This window comes from Scatophagus argus, chromosome 1 (genome assembly GCF_020382885.2).
Source record: "Scatophagus argus isolate fScaArg1 chromosome 1, fScaArg1.pri, whole genome shotgun sequence".
In the NCBI taxonomy this organism is placed as follows: domain Eukaryota; kingdom Metazoa; phylum Chordata; class Actinopteri; family Scatophagidae; genus Scatophagus; species Scatophagus argus.
The window spans coordinates 22,495,393-22,516,930 of record NC_058493.1 but is presented as its reverse complement, the minus strand read 5'-3'; the positions used below and the strand labels follow the sequence as shown (position 1 = coordinate 22,516,930).

The 21,538-nt window shown below is 43.1% G+C and overlaps 1 protein-coding gene and 1 long non-coding RNA gene across 3 annotated transcripts; one reads left to right on the top strand and one right to left on the bottom strand.

Annotated features, from left to right (window-relative positions):
- Window positions 1-320: 320 nt before the first annotated feature.
- On the top strand, window positions 321-15,027 carry mapk6 (mitogen-activated protein kinase 6). Of its 2 annotated transcripts, none has more exons than XM_046392300.1 (8): window positions 321-516; window positions 4,803-5,684; window positions 5,785-6,102; window positions 10,971-11,115; window positions 11,545-11,709; window positions 11,859-12,054; window positions 12,305-12,422; window positions 12,512-15,027. In XM_046392300.1, the coding sequence occupies exons 2-8, from the start codon at window positions 5,448-5,450 to the stop codon at window positions 13,607-13,609; spliced, it is 2,277 nt and encodes a 758-aa protein (XP_046248256.1). In that variant the 5' UTR covers window positions 321-516; window positions 4,803-5,447; the 3' UTR covers window positions 13,610-15,027. The 2 variants fall into 2 exon arrangements, with proteins under 2 accessions (XP_046248256.1, XP_046248247.1); XM_046392291.1 differs by lacking the exon at window positions 321-516 and adding an exon at window positions 3,840-3,996.
- LOC124060911 lies at window positions 1,701-3,779 on the bottom strand. Its single transcript, XR_006843656.1, has 2 exons — window positions 3,014-3,779; window positions 1,701-2,236 (listed from the first exon to the last, which is right to left on the bottom strand). It is a non-coding gene; the product is annotated as an uncharacterized LOC124060911 (long non-coding RNA).
- Window positions 15,028-21,538: the final 6,511 nt, after the last annotated feature.

The following is a 21,538-nucleotide window of genomic DNA, read 5'->3' as shown; positions in this document are numbered from 1 at the left end:
TCATGAATCATCAAAACAGGGTTTGCAAACGCCTCAGCCGGAAAGATTAGCTCTCTTACGTCTCCTCGTACTGGACCAAAACACGCAGAAGTAAACATTTTAGAGCAAATCTGAAAATTAGAAATATAAAAGAAGACAGAGTAAGAAAGTAGCAGTGAAAGAGAGAGAGAGAGAGAGAGAGAGAGAGAGAGGGAGAAGTGGTGGCAGTGGACTCTCCTGGTAGTGGGTCTGACACACTGACAGGCTTACCATACACAGAGCAGTCTCCTCCCCTCTCCCGTCTGGCCTATATTAACTGTCCATGGAGCTCCACCTCACAACCACAGGCACATGGAGTAGGATAACACACCGACAAAGCTTTGAGAATACACAGACACACAGGGAGATACTGGACTGCGCTGAAACCAGTCTACCTGTCTGCCTCTCAGTGTTGGATATACAGTATAAATTCTCCTGGATGGACTATTAACTTCTGTACCATGTTGCTCCGGTCGTCTCTGGAGAATTTCAGCATCTGTAAGTGGCAAGAAGATTTCATTTTTCCACAGAGGTGAATGTGACATATTAGTGATGTTGAGGATATTTCTGTTGTTGCTGAGAATTTGGACAAAAAAAAAAAATAAGTAGAAAAAGGAGAACAGGTGAGATATAAAGAACAGGTGATACATCCTGTTAAAATGACCTAGAGGGACAGTAATGGGGTTGAGACACAATCAGATGCTCTATGTAGGTGAAAGTGAGCACAAGTGTGTGTGTAAGAGAAAGAGAGAGTCATACCACTACCACCAGCAGATGAATGTAGGTAAACAACGTGTGCAAACTTCTTTCGTCACACGATACTCAACTTGCTCAACAAACAAGACCTGGATTGCAACAGTGCAGCGTTTGTTTTGGACCATAGGACGTTACAGTAAAACGGCACAGGCAGTAATGGACGACACGTTATCTCAACTAAATTACAATGTCCAGTGTGTTGGGTTAAGACTTGAAACCAGCCGTTCGTCCCATGATGTAACAAGAGGGGGTCTGTGGCACAGGCTTTAACGTCTCAGGTGGAGACAACTTGTTAGCAACTGGAATGCAAATACCAGAATCAGTTTTCTCCGTGACAACTGAAATGAGAGGAAATTATTATAATTACCCTGACAGGTAGGGTTCTAGATGCAGTATGCAGCTTTGTCTTATGACCCTCATTCATTCGTGTACAGCAGAGGGCAAAGCACAGTTATGGGGCAGGCCAGCGTCAGTACCTTATCTACAAATCTGATTCACAATCATTAATGTCGGCCTTGATCAAAAGAAATCGGTCAGTGTTTTGTAAGGGGGCCAGAGGCCAGCGAGAGGGAGACACATGAGCACCAACGCACTCGAATGAGAGGACATTTTAAGCAGTCTCTCTTAGTTTCTGGTGGCAATGGAACCCTGAAAGGATATGAGCTCAGGATGTCTCATCAGAAAACATCTAATCTACTTGAAGTGCCTTAGAGCAAAGACTACTTGCACTAACCTCGACCTCTGAGCAGAGATCGAGGAATCAAAGCGTGGATCGATAAAGCATTGTTTTAGCATGATTTACTATATAGGTTTTTAAAAAAATAAAAACTCCTCTTTAAATAGTTTCCTTTTTTTAAAAAAAATACACCTCAAGCTCAGCAAGCCAAAAAAAAAAAAGAATTAAAGTCTCCATTGCAGTAATGACATCTTTTTTTCTCTGTGTTTATTTGAAACAGGTCATTACATATTTCTAATTTGCTTATTAAGATAAACTCCTTTCTTGGGGCTCCCTAGACACATTATCTGACGTATTACATAACTTTATGTCTCTGGGACCGATGCATGAGACAAAGTGTGTATGTATGTTCATAAACTGCCACGATCACCCCTAAAATAGGAACAGTCTCTATATGAGAAGCAGGCTGTGTGTCATGTCTCTTCTCAACATCCTTGTGCGACGAATAACCAGTAGAGTCGCTCTCGGGGTCTGTCGCAGCCCGCTCAGACCGCATGCGGGTCCTGTTCTCCATTGCAGAGCCCATCCCGGCCTGTGAGAGGCATCTGCATTCTCGGGCACATGGGCTCTCACATGGTCTGCCTGCGGATGCTGATGTAGGCTGCTGCGGCTGTGATGCTGCCTGCCTGCCCGCCCATCCATCCATCCATCCCTGCGTTCATTCACAGCATCCATACAGAGAGGAAGAGGAGGGGGGAGGACAGAGGACCAGGCAGAATGATGGATCTAAACACAGGGAAAAAATAGCGCTTACTTTCACCCCTCGCTCTGTTTTGTCTGGGTGTATAAGCTGATAGAGAAAGACGCTGCGCATCCCGGTGCCAGATGGACATAATGAATCCGCAAGCCACGGTGTGAGACTAAACTCGCGATTTTTCTAGTCCTGTATCCCTCTGCGTGCCATAATCTGAGACACTAATTCCCACCAAAGACAAAAACAAGCCAAACCGGAAAACAGCTGCCTATTTACAAAGAAGGAAATACAAACCGAACGAACGAACAACAACAACAAACGCAACAAAGCAGACCATACAGCCTGTGGAGAGACTGTAGATGTTGGCAGGCCTAGACAGGACAAGAATTTCTGTTGGCTTGACTCAGTTGTGGAAGAATGTGAAATAATAAACATCGAGTAGAAGAAGAAGAAAACGTAAACGCTGAGATCACTAATTCAGGTAAGATAATAAGCGCCACAGCGCCTGGCCTGCACCATTTCTGTTCAGGCTAATCACCAGTTTTGGCGTATTTTCATGTCTCCTTGGATATTCAGTGAAACGGGCTACAAAATGTTCTTTTTAACCCATCCCTTATCATAGATAGTTTGGTACAGCAGTTATGTCAAGAGATAGCAAAAAAATAATTCCATCAAACATCTGCTCGTCTTTCTGTACATATTATCAATAGGTCTAGTCGGCTATTATTTATTTATTTGTGATTTTGTAACTGTAGCTGACTTTTGTTTTAAGGTTGCTTTGACTACACATTTGTAGCATTCTTGTTTACCTCAAGTATTAGGCTCACTGTCATCATTTCATCCGTAAAACTGCGGCCTCAATATTGAGCTGAATTTTTGAATCTGCCGCTGACACGTGATCTCCAACTTAGAACGCAAGTTTTGAATGACTCCTGCTGCTTTCAAGTACTGCTCGAAAGATGTAAACATGTAAAACGAACAACGCCGGAGTGAGTTACTGATATGGCTTAAAAATATTCTGATATATCACAGGAGCCCTTGTGATACTGTCATATATCTGCACTGCTAAAAGAAGCTTGTGATGTGGCGTTCAAAAACTTATCTTACGACGCATTTTACACAGAATTTACATAGAAAAAAAACACCTCCATCATCATTTGTCGACATATCCATGCAAATAATATAGCTAATCGCATATTACATTTTATTACATTATTAGCTATAATTAAAAGATTAACTGAGGCATTACAAGGTTGAGACCGAGAGAGAGTAGAAAAGTATAATGTTTCTGGGATCGTGGAAAATATGACAAAAGTACATATAAATATAAACTCAATTAATGTAGGCTTAACCATGTGCATTGAATTTAATGAGGTGATTAAATGCTGATTGACAACCAAATTTGTGCTAGTGCACTGCATCCAAATTAGCAAAAATGAACTCAATGAACTCTAGAGATGCTTCAGAATTATAGCTAAGCTATAGCTATAGCTTGTTGTTTTTGTTGTTGTTAACATTGCTGCTATTGCTGCTGCTGCTGCTGTTGTTGTTGTTGGCAACGTTTTTCTAATAGGGTCAAAGCACCACCGCAAATCACCAAGGATCTCACCTTAGTTTGGATATTTCCGACAGTCAGTTAAGGCTACCGTGTGACGTCAGTACTGCCTTTCTTAGCGCTGCCCTGCCTAAATGGCGATTGCAACAGATCCGCAGAGCTCGGCAGCGGAGCACAGTCAAACCTCCTCCAGGTTTGATTAGAGATATAACGAAACTAATGCTACGAACAAGGGCTGTAAGTAATTTCTCAAATGAAGATTCTTGTCACTGTTACATTAGTATGCCATCTGACCGTAAATTTGCTACCGTTTCAGCGGTTTTACCGACGTCGGCTTTGTGCCGCTTAGAGCGAGGAGAGCAGAAAGGCTACCACGTAGTCAGAATCCTCCGCCAACAACGACCCCTTTGTTCGCGCTATCGGCGGGTTTCAGTCTAACGCTCTGTTCGATATCCTTCAAATATTCCGTGTGTCAGGATTTTTGTCTTCCGTGTATGATGAGGTTTATGTGTGTGTTACCGGGTGGCCGTGGTTTTGTGATATATTAAAACCCGACGGAGGTCTGTCAGAAGCTAGTCAGCTTGTCGTTACGCTTCCATTTGTGGCGTTTTCTCCGCCAGCCGGTCACAGACTCTGAAGGCCAAAGATAGGCGGTATGAGCGTCTAATACTCGGGAATAAAAACAACTTTTGTTTAAAATGTAAGCATGCTCGATGATTCTTATCCTGGCCAAATCGGTGTGTTTTCGGTGTTATCTCACAATTTTATCGATACCCAGAAACCGGACTAACAAGCCGTTAAACCAGGCGGGGGAGGGTTACTTTCCATTGACACCACAGTCAAACTGAAGCCGGTTTAATGAGTCAAGTTTGTTGTTCGTCTATTGCTTTTGTGAAATCCCCTTCATGGAGTAACCAACATAAGGCTGAGATAGACCCATTTTTTGTTGAATGGTAGGTTATTTTATGGAAATATGAGCTGACTTTCTTTGGCACTTCATCAAGTTTTTCTTGTCTTTTTTCTGTTTTTCTCCTATCTTTCAGGTTATATCCAAGTAAAATGGAGGATAGTTTTGATTGTGACTGTGGCGAACTTGAGCCACCTGATCATTGAGGGTGAAAAATTAATTTGAAGACTTAAAGGCCAGACTTATTTCAGTTTTGTAGATCAGGTGACTTGACAGGAAAATTACACACACACACAGATAAAACCCCCCAAAAAACAGTGCATTTAGGCACATTTCACATAAAGCTGCTCAGGACCAGTCATACACTGAATGTATCTGCACTGTAAGGATGCAATTACATGATTTTATAGTTTAACGTAATCTCAGTGCTTTTTAATTGGCCCTATTCCAGTTCATTCCATTGCAGCCTAGAAACACTAGTCTACCAAGAACTATTAAACTGTCCACATATCCAAGATTGGAGGAGGAATTAAACGTTTACATTTTCTCTCCTTATTCAAGATGGAAAGAAAGTTTGACAACACATTAGTGCCCCACATCTGACGGTGACGGCTAGACGGCGGGGGGAGGTGGCTGGGTAGACGTCTGTACAGGGGTCAGAGCCTCTGGAGCCGTGGGGGTATTATCAAATAACTCCCTCTGCTTGTGTTTAAATTGGAGTTAAGACAGCCCAGAATACAGAGATAGCTGAAGTTTGGTGCAGAAGCCAAAACTAGTCGCCATGGCAGAGAAGTTTGAGTCCCTGATGAACATCCATGGCTTCGACCTGGGTTCTCGCTACATGGACTTGAAGCCTCTTGGCTACGGAGGGAACGGCCTTGTGTTCTCGGCAGTTGACACCGACTGTGACAAGCGTGTTGCTGTGAAGAAAATTATCTTGACCGACCCCCAGAGTGTGAAGCACGCCCTGCGGGAAATCAAGATCATCAGACGCCTCGACCACGACAACATAGTGAAGGTAAGCTGTGCTCACAGGTTTGTGTTAAAAGCAGTGAAGAGTATTTGTTACTTTCTGAACAAGAAGGAAAACAGGATGAATATATTTCCTATGTTACCAGGTGTTTGAAACACTGGGACCCAACGGTCGCAGGCTAACAGAGGACGTGGTGTCCCTGACCGAGGTCAACTCGGTCTACATTGTGCAGGAGTACATGGAGACAGACCTGTGTCAGCTGCTGGAGAGAGGTCTTCTGTCTGAGGGCCATGCCAGGCTCTTCATGTACCAGCTCCTCAGGGGCCTTAAGTACATCCACTCTGCCAATGTGCTGCACCGTGACCTCAAGCCTGCCAACCTGTTTGTCAACACAGAGGACCTGGTACTGAAAATCGGGGACTTTGGCCTGGCCCGCATCATGGACCCCCACTACTCTCACAAGGTAGAACCAGTTTCTTGACTAGCTGTTCCAGTAAGTCTTTTGTTGTCTCGTTAAAAATTTGGAGTATGATTTTTTTTTTTTTTTTATGGGGTTTTTTGTTGAGCGGTTGAAAGAAGAGCAGCCATGTTTTGCATGCTTTCTCCCCAAAGATGAATGCTTTGTTGCTCTGACATGTGGTGTTTACGTTATTGCCCAGTAATGCTGTACTCCCCAGGGTGACGCAGTTTCACAGCAGGAAGTAAATAAGACAGGATGTGGTTCCTTGAGGTAACGCCTCTGTTTCCCTTGTCAAGAGAAGTGAGGCTGTGGAAAACACTACCCTGGGAACTATTCTTTTTCCATTTACAAGTGTATACAAGTAGAGGTGAAAAGTGGCTCAACTCCAAGTCTAAATATATAAATGATAACGCGGCTCAACAAAGATGAAGATAATCCACATTCCCAGGTGAAAAAAAAAAGAGTTGGAATTTAACGTGCAACGCAGGCGCAGTTCAGCCTTGAGCCTTCGTCAGCTTCTAATGCTGATGGTGAAGGCTTGAGGCTGCAGCGGATCTGTTATGGACATGCTCCATTAAAATATGTAAGGATGTATTTATATATAGCGCTTGTTTTCCCCTCAGCTCCATTTGCAGAAGGTCATTTACACACTTATGGTATTTAGAGATTTTTTTCCAGATTACTTAACAAGCCAGATGTTGACATACCACATTTTGAATGTACACATTTTAATGTTCCCTATAAACTTGTATTTTGTTTGGTCACAGTAAAGTAGGTCACTTTTATCTTTCCGTATAGATTTCCCTGTCTGATTGTTGGAAGGCCCCTGTGTGTTTGTGTCACCTTTTATAAAGAGATGAGTAAATTCCAGTCAGGGGCCATATGGTGGTGTGATGTGAGTTTCTGTAGGTTGAGAAGTCTCTCGCTCTCCTTGTCTCTATAGCTGCTGGATCTCCTTAGAGCACAGAGTTGGTCAGATGCTTACACGTGTCTCAGATTAGTCATCGGAGGATCTGAAGTGGGCTCATGTGACGTGATCCCTCTGGCTGGCACAGCCTCATTCATATCCCTTGCGTAGCCAGGATCTTGCCACATCATACACCACTCTGAGACAGCCTTACACATACTTGTTTACCAGAACTGTTCATTTCCAGCTCACCACTGCTACTATGCTTTAGCTGTTCTGTATTCTCATATGAGTCACACTTTTGGTGGAGACAATAGGTCTTTCTGCAATAAGAAAAGCTTATACTTGCCGGGAAGAAGTGAAAATCTCTCACTCGATCATTCACTGTAGCCACCCACCCAGTGTTACTGCGCTCCTCCTTTACAGCAGGGTTCACCATGTGGGCCTTTTTCCCCTCTGCATAAGCAGTTTTTCCTGATGAGAAACATGTAGGCAAGTGGGTATTGAAAAGCTGCTTGACTGGGGTCAGCTCTCTTGTGTTTGACTATTGTCTGCTGTAGTGCTGCAGCAGACAACTGCTGCTGAGTTTTTGTCAAGGATAGAAATGCTGTGGTCATGTTGTCTGACTGACTTTACTCGACGGCGTTGCTGTCTTTTGTCTGTCTCAACAATAATGATGTCGTACTGGGAGGCAGAACCCAGACACTGTTTCATCGCACCTAAAGTCATCTCACTGTGTGGTTGCGAGTGTTTGGTGTCTCAGACGAAATGAGGCTTGTTTGAAAATGAACCCATCAACCTCATGTGACACTTCAGCACCCAGTGGAGCATGGAGGTGTTAAAACAAAACAAAACAAAAAAAGTTGGTTTCAGTCTTGGCCAGACATTAGGACAGAATCACTGGGCAAATGTGCTTTCACAACCATTTGCTACTTCTATCAGGCAGGGTGAGCCGGAGCAGCTGCGTGGCTGAGCGCATGTTATTTGAATAACGTTGTTTCTAAATAAAGAAGTGCTCTTTGGCAGTGAACCTCACTTTCTGGCGTAGTTTCAGTTATGAGGTATCTACATTCATGCATGGTGTATGCACAAGGCATTTGTCTCACCTTTTTCTGCCTTTTTTTGTCTAATGAAAACATGACTTCTCATAATGCCTTCCGGGCTTTTATTAATCCTCAGTGGCTTTGTTTTAAGCATGCTATATGATACTTGCCAAAAGAACCTGTTTTTCTGTGCTTCCTTTCTGTTGTTTTGAGAAGGCGAGTTGTTTCTGCCCATGTGAACCTTAAGGCCTACTCCCGTGGTGGCCCAGGATCAAGAATGACAAGAATTCACGTGCACTCACTCAACTTCTCCAACCCAGATTCCCCTCCTTTTCCCAGCCAGCTTTTTGTCTTGTGGTGAACTTGCTAAGGGCCTTATTTGAAGCCTGTTTTCATTTCCAGTTGCAGTCTGCCCTTTTAACAAAATAAAGAAGGAGGAATACTGTGGATATAACACTCAACTATTTGGCAATGGTTGTGCTTAGGCAAGCTGTTTTGGTTTTTAGCAAGGCTGTCTGAGGCTATAAGTCAGTCCAGGACGGTGTAACATAGCTAAGGCATATATATCACATTGGCTTAGTTTGGTAGCAGATGTTCTTTGGGGGTGAAATCCAGTCTAGTTTTCACATACCACATCATCTGAATATGAAATCATTTACTAGCTCTCAGTTTTGTCTTTTGAAATAAGGAGTAGAAATACAAGACAGTTTGAAAAATAGTCAGTTTCCATTTTACGAAGTCATAGTAGTACTTAGTAGTAGTACTGTGGGATCTTGTTCTTGCCTTTGCCTGAGCATAAAATTCTGTATTTGCAATGTCGTAGAGATAATAGGTGGGATGTTTTCGGGAATGTTATTGGGAGGGGGGTGGGGTGAAGGGTTCACTGAGGTCCTTTTCAAGCAACACACAACTCCAAACCACAACTGCAAGAACTCACACACACTTGACCCAATTATTCAGTCTGCCATAAGCCTGTCTGGCACCAGACTTCACAGGATCTAACAAGCAAAATGCTGGTGAGTCAACTTAATGGATTTCAGAGAGGTGGTTTCACTTACTTTTTCCAAGTGTAAAAAGACCCTACAGTGTCTTGCAACTAATAGTAGTTTTATCATCGACAACCAAAAAGTAGAGGGAATTGTGGCGATCAGCTATAAACCAGCTAAATTGTTCAACCATTAATTAAGGCCATATGTCATGTCTGTGTGTGAGTGCATTTAAGACACAAAAAACATGTAGTGTCAGCAAGTAAGTCTGTCATTTATGTCTTTAGTCGTCAGCTTCTGTGAAGCATCGAGCAACTTTACTGATGTCTGGTCAGACCTGCTAAAGGTTGCCGTGACTAACCACAGTCAGATAGACACCAAGGGATCCTGTTGTGAGTCATTAAATGTCAGTGTGGTCTGATCTAGATCAGGTGGTTAAGTTATTCACGAGCTGTTGCCTTGGGTATTGAGATGGCTGCGCGTCTGCCCATTTAGCAAGTGGCTCACTTAGGATTCAGTAAGAGTAAAGCTTAAATGTTCATGTTCATGTTCCAATGCACTTAATGTCCGCAGCTGGTAGGCAAACTCTAACCTGCTTCTTTTAGTTCAGAGTCCATCTGTACACAGAATTGTCCTTATGCAATGACTCGACACTCTTACAAGCTGACCTAATCTGCATCTCTGTCGCAATGCTCAGCTCAAAATGTTGCATTTATTTCTCCACTGTTACTACATTCACATAAGTCGGACAGTTTTGCTGGCTCTTTCTCGGAACAGCTGCTGGGCAGTCTTGCAGGTTTCAGTGGGTAGGTGTGACCTGCCTGTATGTGTTGCTGCCGTATAATTCCCCCCCATCTTTTCTTCCTGATGAAATTCACTGCTAAACTGGTTATCTGAAGGAAGCTGTTCTATCTACAGTCTACAGTCTACATGGCGTGTCATTTACAGGCCCATCAAAACAAGGGCGTGCAGATTGCAGTGATACACTACAGGGTAGACTGACATCAAGTATCTGTGGCTAACTTAGGGCAGAAACAAGAGCCTGGCTCTGTGGTGAGCTGACCATTTTGGTCTCACCACAAACTATCACTGCCTGTTGGGGAGAGAGAGGGCAGCCAGGGTGTTGTTTTACCAGCTCCCCTCCCCCAGTTTCCCAGCCGTGTACACTCTCTCACACACACACACACACAGGTCGGTTTCCTTTGTGTTCAGTGTCCTTCTGTCGTTGTTAATAGTTAGGCCCCATGTGAGAGTAGAGTGTAGAAGTAAGGGACAAAATCGAGTCTTGGATGGATCATGACTCTCTCCTGAAAAGGTTGTCTTAAAGCGAAAAATAATCAGAACTTATTAAATAAATTATCAACAACATGAGTTTTGTCAGACCAGGTTGTACATCCCCTGTGTCTGAACCAGTTTATCTGTTTATAATCACATCATAGACTTTTGAGTCGATATTTAATCGTGAGGTATCCAGAGATTCCCACCGTTAGTGGAGTGCGCACTGGTGTCACTGGTGTGTCGCTGGCTGGAGTCGATTGTGTGGCAGTGGGGGATTATCCTGCTCTCTCAGACTGCTGACAGGGCCTGCACGTGTCTGATAACCCCCCCCCCCCCCCACCCCCCTTCATCTGTTCTTTCTCTCTGGCTGGCTTCTTTGTCTCTGTGTTGTGCTGCGTACGTGACCACCACAGAGTATGTCCATCAAGGTGATGGTCCTTGGTTATGTGTTTAATATGGTTTGCTCGTATGTTGTATTGTTGATCACATTTGTCTACTACTGAGAGGAAACGGCAGATTTTAGGGTCTTTTTTAACTACGGATGAACCAAACAAGAGGACACAGCAGTTTGTGTGGTTGAGAGTCAAAGTCGTCTTGTTGAATTGTTGTGTTTTCCCCAGACTCCCACTAAATATGTCTCATCTCTTTCTAACACAGGGCCATCTTTCTGAAGGTCTGGTCACTAAGTGGTACAGATCTCCTCGCCTGCTGCTCTCTCCTAACAACTACACCAAAGCCATCGACATGTGGGCCGCTGGCTGTATCTTTGCTGAGATGCTCACAGGGAAAACCCTCTTTGCTGGTGAGTGTTGACTCAGTTTCATGTGTGCCTCACTGGAAGCCCCCATATATGCAAAGTTCTGGCAAGCAGCCTTTGAAGCATGACTAGTTGCTCTGGTGAAGTCAATACGGAGCACAGGTCTGATTAAATGTGCGTTCATCCTGCTGGTCAACATGTCTTTGTTCCAAGCATACAGGAGAGACAGGCCAGAAGTCAGTCTGCTTATACTATCCTTCTCTCCTTTGCAAATCCAGCTGGAGCTGGGAGAGACGTTCTGTTCTTGTTTGTTGAAACTGCCTTGAGCTGAACACAAGGCAAATAGCATCTTGCTTCTCATGATCTGCCACACTCAGTCTTGCTCAAAACACACTCGCTCACTCATGCAGATGCTGAATGTTGCGTAACTGCATAACAAGAAGGCACCTTGTGTTTGTCTTCTCTGCGTTGCAGGAGCACATGAACTGGAGCAGATGCAGCTGATTCTGGAGTCCATTCCTGTACTGCGGGAGGAAGATCGACAGGAACTCCACAGCGTCATCCCCGTCTTCATTCGCAACGACATGTCCAAGCCTCATACACCTCTGGCCAAGCTGCTGCCTGACGTCAGTCCACAGGGTGAGTACCACTTGTTTATCTGTTCATTTGGAACTCACATGAACATGGACCAAAGATGGGGGTCAGGGTCATAGCTCCCATACGTCGCGTGTCATGCTTCCTGCCTGATAACATCGTTGTCCTCCCTCTTTGCATTCTCCTCTCTCCAGCCCTGGATTTCCTGGAGAAGATCCTGACCTTTAACCCCATGGATCGTCTGACTGCGGAAGAGGCCCTGGCCCACCCTTATATGGCTGACTACTCCTTCCCCCTAGACGAGCCTGTCTCTCTGCACCCCTTCCACATAGAGGACGAAGTAGATGATATCCTGCTCATGGACCAGAGCCACAGCCACACCTGGGACAGGTATGCTCACTCGCTTATTCTCTCAGAAACACCTGCTCCTTGTTGTCTCAGAGACTTTGTTTGGTTCCTTTTGGATAACTAAGCTGTAATAATATGGATATACAGGTCTCCTAACTGGAAAAATCTGTTTTTCTGGATTGGTTTGTTTATAGGTTATATATTGGTTTTTTTTTCTTTTTTTTTTTTTTTTTGCATCGTTTTGTGCTTGTGTGTTGGTGTACTTAAGTCTGTCTCTCTCATACTCCCTCAGATATCATGACAGCCAGCTGTCGGAGGCTGACTGGCACTTGCACAGCACCCACGACCCAGACGAAGTTCAGGTTGACCCCAGGGCACTCTCTGATGTAACAGACGAGGAGGAGGTCCAGGTGTGTTTGAATTTTGAAAATCTCCATGATCATGTATTAGATTTACTAACAAATAACAAAGACTAAATGGAGCTGTGGTCTGTTTCCAGGTGGATCCTCGTAAATATGCTGATGGAGATCGGGAGAAGTTCCTGGATGAGCCGTCCTTCGACTACTCCACACTGTTCCTGCCAGAGCGATCATGGCAGGACGACGATCACCACGAGAACAAATACTGTGATTTACAGTGTAGCCACACCTGCAACTACAAGGCCGTGTCACCCTCCTACCTGGACAACCTCATCTGGAGGGACAGTGAAGTCAACCACTACTACGAACCCAAGCTCATCATTGACCTCTCCAACTGGAAGGAGCAGCAGTGCAAGGAGAAGGCTGACCGCAAGGCCAAGAGCAAATGCGAGAGGAACGGGTTGGTGAAGGCACAGATTGCACTGAAAGAAGCCGAGAAGACCCACAGTCTGGTGGAGAAGGACAGAGAGCAGGAGAAGCACCAGACAGAGAAGCCTCAAAGCCAGCAGAACCAAGGCTTTGACTTCGACTCCTTCATCGCCAGCACCATCAAACTGAGCCTGCAGCCGGAGCCCTGTCAGGAGGTGACCTTGCTCAACGAGGTGGGCCTCCTGAACGAGCTCAACTTCTCCGTCTCGCAGCTGGAGGCTCCCCGTTCAGGCTCCATGTCTAAGTCTGTAAGTCAGGAGAAGGAGGAGAAGTGCCTGGTAAACCTCGCCCAGTTAGGCGGAGGGGTGCTGGGAGTCGTCGACGGAGACGCCGCCTGGCCCGCTCAGCCCTGGGAGAGCTTCGGCTCCGGGGAGAGAGTCGAGGAGAACGGCTGTCTGATAGATGAAGCATGCTGGGACATTCGCAAAGAGGACCACGTCCAGAAGGAGAGCACTTACACCAGCTACCTGGACCGCCTGTTCAGCCGAAAGGAAGAGGGGGTCGGAGAGACTGTGGCCGGCTCGGAGACGGAGTCCTTGGATGTGAGAGAGCTGGACGAGAGCTTCCTCGGCAGGAACGCAGAGATTGTGCTTAACGTGCAGCTGGACTCCCTGGCCCTGCCTGGCTTTGATAGCACCGATGACTTGCCTCTAAAATCCATCCAGGCGTCCCTCACCCCCTGCGCCGTCAAATGCTCCCCACAAATTGCCCACAAAACGTACAGCAGCATCTTTAAGCATCTTAATTAAAGAAATATATATCCTCCCTCACAGTGCAGAATCTAGGCAGTTTTATTTTTATGTTTTGTTTTGTTTTGTTTTTTTTAATAATATGGTATGTTATTGTACTTGAATCATTTCATACTTTTTTTATTATGGTTACCTTTAATTTTAATTTTTTTTTTTTTTTTTTGCTTGTTTGTTTTTCAAGATTCGAGAAGGGTGATTTACTATATTTAAAGCGTTTTGGTCATCACTTTGAGCCTTGATCACCAGGCCTTCATGGGTTATTGTCTACGCCCTCATTGCTAAACCGGCACGTCACTCGCACACTTAAGTACTGTAAATGAACAGAAGGAAGGAGAGAATTGAAGAAAGATGGATGTTGGGAGAGGAGCTGTGATTTTTAAGAGAAGGTTTGGCTGGGTGTGACATAAGGAAGGATGGTAGACGCTAACATTGCTGTAGGCATTTAAAGTGCTTTCAAACGCCCTCTTCTGGGATGGGATACAGAATGGGAATGGGACAACAGAAGAAAACTAGGGTGGGATATCCTTTTTTTTTCTTTTTTCTTTTTTTTTTTACATTTTTTTTTGTTTGAACCCCCCCACCCCCCAATGAAAGCTTCCTTAGTAACCCTTTCATACTGTAAATCTGACACATGATGCCAGCAGCAACCATTATCGTAGGCGTTAATGTAAATGTGTTATCTACCTCAAGGTAACAGCCGCGAGAGACACTCGAAGCCACACTAGTGCTTTACACACATGACCATCCTCATGCCATGAAATGAAGTGGTCGCGTAGATGAAATCTGTCTCACTTTAGCATTTAACATAGTGAGGTGTTTCAGTAATCATTATTTATTTCTAGCAGATGTGCGATATTTATTTTATCAAAATGTGTTATTTCAATGTGATTATTAAAGATTGAAGAGTTGGACAGACTTCGATTTTCATTTCGGCACTATATGGGCGTGCAAGTGTTCCTTTTTGTTTTATGGTTGGATGCAAATTCATCTGTTATGTTTCTAAAAGAAGTTGAGGCTTTCCATTTTCCACCAATGTTGTCCAAACGGATATCATTCTTTTGTTCGTTTTCCTTTTTTTTTTTTTATTATCTATAGGTGCGTTCTGTCTTTAGTGGAAAAAAAACTGCTTTACGGTTTAAAGAAGCGCCTAAAAGTCTTAATTTTTTTAATCTAAATGTAATGTAAAAAAAAATTGCGTGCATGGAGGCAAGAGAAAGGTACATTAAAAGTAAAGTTATCGGTGAGTATAATGTCAGTTTTAACTGTACGATTTTTGTTAAATTTCTATGTACTTTTTCCAGGCAAGCATGATGAATTAGGTTAAGGTGTAGCATGTAGAACACTTATGGACTTTTTTTGTAATCATTGGTTCCCCTGTTCTACAAAATATCTCAAAATAAAATTACTGGCAAAAAGTTTGTTCCGTGTCTGTCCTTTCCTTTTTGGTCACTGTCAGACCTCATACACCCAGTTAAGTGGCGTTTTTAACAGTCGAGTTTCGTATGAGCACACGGCCACAAGATCCTTATTAGCTGAGAGGAAGTGCTGACTACAGTGATGCCACCTCTAGGCTCCATTTTGAAGTCGGCAGACGAAATTGCACTGTGGACACGAGGTTTGAAATGTCAGCTAAATGTAGCTGTGACTCAAACTCCACCGATTGGAGCTGTGGACTTGGCACACGGATTCCCACTCACTTTTAGGTATAAAACAAGCAGGATTACATAACAGATGTGTACATTTAAGTCGGCAGTGATGAAGCATTTAGCAGTCAGATAAACAAGTGTGGAAATACTATGACGCTGTGTCACTGGAAGCCTCATTGTGTGTATTTCCAAACTTAAAAAAAAAAACCAACAAATGGAAGAATTCTGTCAGGTGACCCACATCAGACTGTGTGGAAATAACAAGCTCCTGCAGGTTGTTGTGACATCTCAATCTGTAGCTATAACTACTGAGACAATGTGATATTTTAAGATGTTTCCTTACCAAATTGTGTGCAGGGGTACATGAAATCATCTACATCTTTGTTAACAGACAAATGTTTGTTTACATGAGTCAAAGGGGTTGAAGAGTGGTTTACGATGTGCATAATTCTCTGACCAGACACTCATTTGAAGGACTCTGATCTTTAAGGAATGGAAATGTTGTGGTACAAAGGTTGGAGCTGGTTGTCTCACCATAATCAGCTCCAGCTGGACTCTGGTTTTTCACTGCTGCTACTTCCTGCTGAGAAAAATTAGGCCAGTTATGTGTTGTTGTCTCGCTCTCTGGGTAACAAGCGAGCCTGATTTGTGCCAAGTGATGAGTTAAGAGGTGTGCCTAAAGATTAAATGTAGGTCATTTTGTGCAGGAAGGTGGTTTGGATTTGAACATATGCATATGCAAATCAGCGACACACAGCCCCCCCACCCCCCCCCCCCCCCCTTCACCGGCAGCCCACACATCTGCAAGTTACAACTACGTAATGTGTATTTTTCTCAGCCATGCACCACCATACTTCACTTTCTCATGCTCCCTCACTGCGTCACCATTAGAGCCCCCTCCTCTTCATGTCCTGGGCCTGACAGGTGTTGTCAGGTTAAAAATAAAATCCAGGAACACCGGGATAAGCAGCTCAAATCACCACCCATCAGCTGACAGTAAGCTTAACGCATCACCTACTAATTCAAGGTCATGAACGCTATTCTCTCTCCTGGAAGGCCAATTAAAACTCAGAACCAGGAAGTGTTTTAGCTTTTACAGAATTTCCTCCAGTGGAAAGAACTGGAATAACTTGCATGCGATGACCCACTTGGCAGAGGTTTTGCAGTGAAGTGGAGAAAATGCAGGGACAAAAGCACAAGCATCCAATAGTTATCTGCTACAACTTGAGGCTGCTCATTACGGCTCCTCAGTGTCCGAATGTGTGTCCATATTCAGAGTTGTGCACAGTGCTGGGTGACCAAAGTTAGAACACAAAGTGCCTTTATAAATAGACATGAGCTCCCAAGGACCTGCACTCTGAAAGCTTTAACAAGAGCAAAAGTTACAGAGCGTCCCGATCACTGACTCCAGATCAGCTAGTCATTTTACATGACCTCAAAGCAATGTAGGGTTTAGATTCACACTTCAGCGATCCCTCACAGGAGAGCAGATGAAACTGGCTGGTCTTTTCATCCAACGACTTGTGTTCACCCTGAGAGTAAAAATTTCTCTGCACACCTTCAAGCGCTCTGAGAGAAAATGCATTAGTCCTCAGTCAGGCCCAAGTACTCTGGAGCCAGCGAGATGAACAAAGGTGGCCGACATGGATATTTGTGCCCTCATTCAAAGAAAACCATCCTAGAAGCTTATTAATATTCATAATGTTCTCATTAAACAACAGCACCACCAATATGAATTTATTTGCTTCTCTTCCTTAACATGCAGCTTGGCCACACAGACCGCGCCTCAAAATGGAGAGAAATTACGTCTTATTTTCACTTTGGCGTGTTGTACAATTAAAGAAAGCGAAGGATTCAGTCTGGTGTGTGTTTAGCTAATGATTTGCATGGCAGATTTTAGAGCACATCATTTGACCTCATTGGTTACACATCCTGTGGAGACTGTTTTTCTGAGGACAGGCTTTTTGGTTCGTGTTGATTTCGCTGTTTTTGCTCTCTCTTCCAGCTGCTGCTACTTTTTTTTTTTTTTTAAAATATTTTTGAGTCTGAGCATTAAGAAACATGAAACATGTTTTGGACTTTTGTTAGATATTTCTATGGTTTTTATCTCTTAATTGTGTTGTACATCTACTTTTTGCTTAATTCTGATTTCATGCCAGATTTTGTGTTCGCTCGTTGGCCTGTAGCTTATTCTCATTTTCTCCACAACATAATGTGTTGTATTATTGTTTAACTGATCATCTTTTATATATTCAGTATAAAACAGTGCTGATACTGAGTGAATGATCCTGGCGAAATAACTCACAAAAATATACACATATACTCTTTGGGAACTTCCAGGGTTCCACACTAACATTTCAAATGTATAAACATATGTAGGAAGCTGTACTGTACCAGGAAATGGTCTCAGGTCTCGAGGCAGCCTGAAAAGGAAAAAAAAAATAAAATAAATAAACATTTGTCCCCATTTTCCACACTGTGGCCAGTAGTTTTACAAGCATCGCTCACACGACAGAAGCCTGCATGTATTCCCAGCATAATAACAATTCCGTGTGTTTTCCATAACAAAGTTGACCTTTTTTCAGGACGTGGACGTTTCCACTGTGCGGTTCCCCTCACAGATAACAGACCACTCCGTGTCAGCACTGGACCTTCTGCAGCCTCACACAGCGTGTCTCATACTTTCACTGGTGTATTTTGCCTTTTTAATCATATTCACTTGTACTGCTCATGAATTAGTGAACATCCTGATAAGCAGAGCACAGCAGCAAAGATGTCTTGTTCCTCAGAACGTGTGTGTGTGTGTCTGTGTGTGTGTGCGGAACTAAACTCACCAGAATGCAGGGAAACAAACAGCATCAGCACTTCAGGATGTGCTGCAGAATTCAGTAACTCAGTGTTCTTGCTGAGTCTTCAGAATTAAATCTGAATTCAACACAAATAGCTTCTTGTGTGACTAAAGCTCATAATGAAGAGACCAACTCTTGTGACCTTTCACAGTTTATTAGCAGAGGAACTGAGGGAGCGTCGGCATTTGATGGTTCACCTCTGCTGACATCTTTACATTATTTACTCCCACATTTTTACTGAGGGGTGAAACGTGCAAAGTTCATTACAACGTAACTTCTTGAGTATAGTTTTGAGGTACTTTCTTTGAGTTATCTGGTAGTTTGTTGAGTTATTAGCTACTTTTCATGTTCTGATTTTTTTTGTGCACAACATGTAGTCTGTTTTTAAAATGTGATGGGTTGCTGTGGTATAAACAGCACGTAGAAATAAGAGCAAAATTAAGGAGGGCAGTTGACAATAAAATAAACTGATACATTAAAGATAGCTTAACGAGCATTAAAACTGCACTAAAATGCATGTACAAACACCCACCCTCCTTTACCCTTTCTTTACTTGCTTTCCAATTTTGAATCCAGGACCAAACTGTATTACTACTTCTTCATCATTTATCTTTATTCTCTTTGTAAACTGCTTGTTTGCTGGAAAACAAATAGACAGAGAAGCAAACTGTGCTTTTTCTGTTTTCTGATTTCAACAACCAACGGAGCATCAAATGGACAATTTACAGCTCAGGAGCTAATTTGAAGGGTGTTGGATTTTAAAATGTTGCCTGTGTCACATGAGACTCCTACATGAAATAAAATCATCAGCGTGTGATTTCTTTTTCATTGTGTGGGTGACATGGGCCGGCTACTTCACAGTGAGGCGCAGCCTGTGAACGATTATGTATTCAAATGAATAGGTTTTAAATTAGGAAGAGCAGAAAGCTCAAAAGGGCGCGCTGAAGGAGTGAAGATGCTCTTTGATATTAATGGATTAGCATATTTTGTGCTTGAAAGTGGATTTGATTTATGCACGAGAGCTCCCAGAGCCCTCGAGGTGATTGTGCGATTCTTCCACCCCCAGTGACAGAAGGCAGGGTATTGTCACGACGCCCCGGTGCTGCAGCACATACAGTACATTCACTGTGGGAAAAACACTTACCAGAGACTGCTGCTGAGACTTGTTTAGCCCTGCATGACAGAAATACACAATGTTAGTGTCATCTCACTCTGCACTGTGGCTCACGACATTATTTTTCTGCTGGCTTTAATAAAACTCTGCTTTCTGCTTGCAGTGTATGACATCCTTTTCATGAAACTACAGTGCTGGAATATCACTAAGAACATTTACTCAAGTACTACAGTAGTTACACATTTTGCTGGAAATACATACATGCTGCTACTGCACTAAGGTTTTAAATGCTGGACGTTCGATTGCAGTGGAGTACTTTCATGTTGTGGTATTAGTACTTTCTTTTAGGGGTTAGAGATAAATCCCAGGGGAACTTTAGACTAATGATGGCAATAGCCAATAGATTGCTGTGAGATGAATAATTCTTCCTGTTTTCAGTCTTTTTGTTGACTAATTTATGTGTATTTCAGCAAAACAGTTTGCAATTTTACAAATGTGTGACTTTTCTGTCCCCATATGGTTAGCGTTGGATCAAATCCACAGGTTTAGCAACTGTGTGACCTGTGTGTTGTATGCAGGCGGGCAAAGCAATAGCTTGGACAACTTTCACGCCTGCGCCAGTGAAGTAACTGTGGAGTCTTTCTTCTGGTTGCCATTTGTTTATTAGAGGATTTATATGTTAAATTTTAAACCTGCAAATGTAAAACTGTAAAATATTCCACAGCCAGGGGTGCCATCCTGCACGACTTTCATGGTTAGTTTGGAGAGAAGGTGGGGCCCTAAGGGTGCTTATTATAATAGTTAATAATCTAAGACTCTTTATTAATGATTTATCAACATTCATGCCTGTCAAATGTATGGTAAATTATTTGTGTAAAGTGAGAAACATTTTGAATAAATTACAAACAATAAGTGTACACTTGGAGGGAAACACATTATGATTTACTTTTGGATTAACAACATTTTTGCCACAAAGTATTAAATTTGTGGTAGCTATAACTTTATTTCCCTGTAGGGGGCGACATCATTACTTCCAAATTGAAGGTCTGAAGTGACTTTGCTGTTAAGTTTTCTCTTCTGTGGGAAACACAGGCTGGCCCGTGTAGACTTCATCTAAGTGAGTGAACAGCTTCCCCTTGTGGAGAATCTGCAGCCTGATATAAACTGATGATATTTTAAGATAAGATATACAAGGCGAGATAGGCCTTTATTAGTCCCACAGAGGGGAAATTCTCAGATTGTTGTCGCAGTCCCAAAAGTTGCACATCCACTTCATGGGCAGGGAAGTGAAAGAGTGGCATTTTCCTTTACCTTATTGCCACTGTTGATGTGCTGTTCAGCCAGATGCTTAATCGTGGACGGCTCTGGTAACAGTGCTCTGGGCAGCAGGTTGTGCTCGCAGTTTCCAGGTCTGAATGTGTGTAATTTGTGCAATGATGCTCCACAAACGTCAGGTTTCTATGGCATGCCAAAGAAGAGAGGAAGGAGTTTTGTGTATGAGATCACAGAAAACAATGCCTAAAACCAACAAGATTCTTGCATGTAACAAAGAGGCATGAATGAGGAAAACAGAAGGTGAGCTGCTGAATTATTTATTTCCTTGACTTTTGTGCACAAATTCAGAAAGGACTGCTTTCTCTTTGTAGTAAGTAAATGGACCGTCTGTTTGTGAAAAAGGGAAATATCATTCTCCCAGAGCTACAACCTGTGTAATGTACAACCAGTCGATCGATCAATCAATCAATCAGTGAGTGGTAGCTGGAACTGATAGCACTTCCAGAAATGCATTTATATTAATCCTGATGCTGCGAGAGACAACTCAGCAAGTTTAACTGCAGGTGTATTCACACATATGACTGAGCAGCCTTCAACTGATCTTTACTGGTCTTTTTATGTATATGCATATATTGATATAAATAAGTCTTTAACACCATCAAAAACAATGTTGACTTCAGCTGTTTTCTCAAAGTCCGGAGTAAAAGATGACGTGTTCCTATGCTGTGTCTGAATGTCGGTAATGTTCAGACGTAAGAGGTGAGGGGTGGGATGAGCAGACATTACAAGAGCCGTGTTGCCGATGGCTCAATAGACCAACTGTGGCAATAACAATGAAAAGAGCACAGTACAAGTGAACTGGCTATTCCAGAGTGGACAGGAAAAAAAAGCCTGTGAGATAATAATACATGTTGCCATAGTCTGTAACTGGCAAAATGCTGCTGTACAGGAGTTGTATTTCTGACATAAGCTTAAAACCCTGCAGCCAGATGACTGATAATTACTCTGCGAAGCTACCATATAGTCTTCTAAATGTAAAGCCAAA

Bases quoted from the DNA above. Each gene is read 5' to 3' on its own strand.
- mapk6 (XM_046392300.1), top strand. From the start codon at position 5,448: ATGGCAGAGAAGTTTGAGTCCCTGATGAACATCCATGGCTTCGACCTG. The intron at 12,055-12,304 runs GTATGCTCACTC...ATACTCCCTCAG, and splicing joins CACAGCCACACCTGGGACAG to ATATCATGACAGCCAGCTGT. The intron at 12,423-12,511 runs GTGTGTTTGAAT...GTCTGTTTCCAG, and splicing joins CAGACGAGGAGGAGGTCCAG to GTGGATCCTCGTAAATATGC.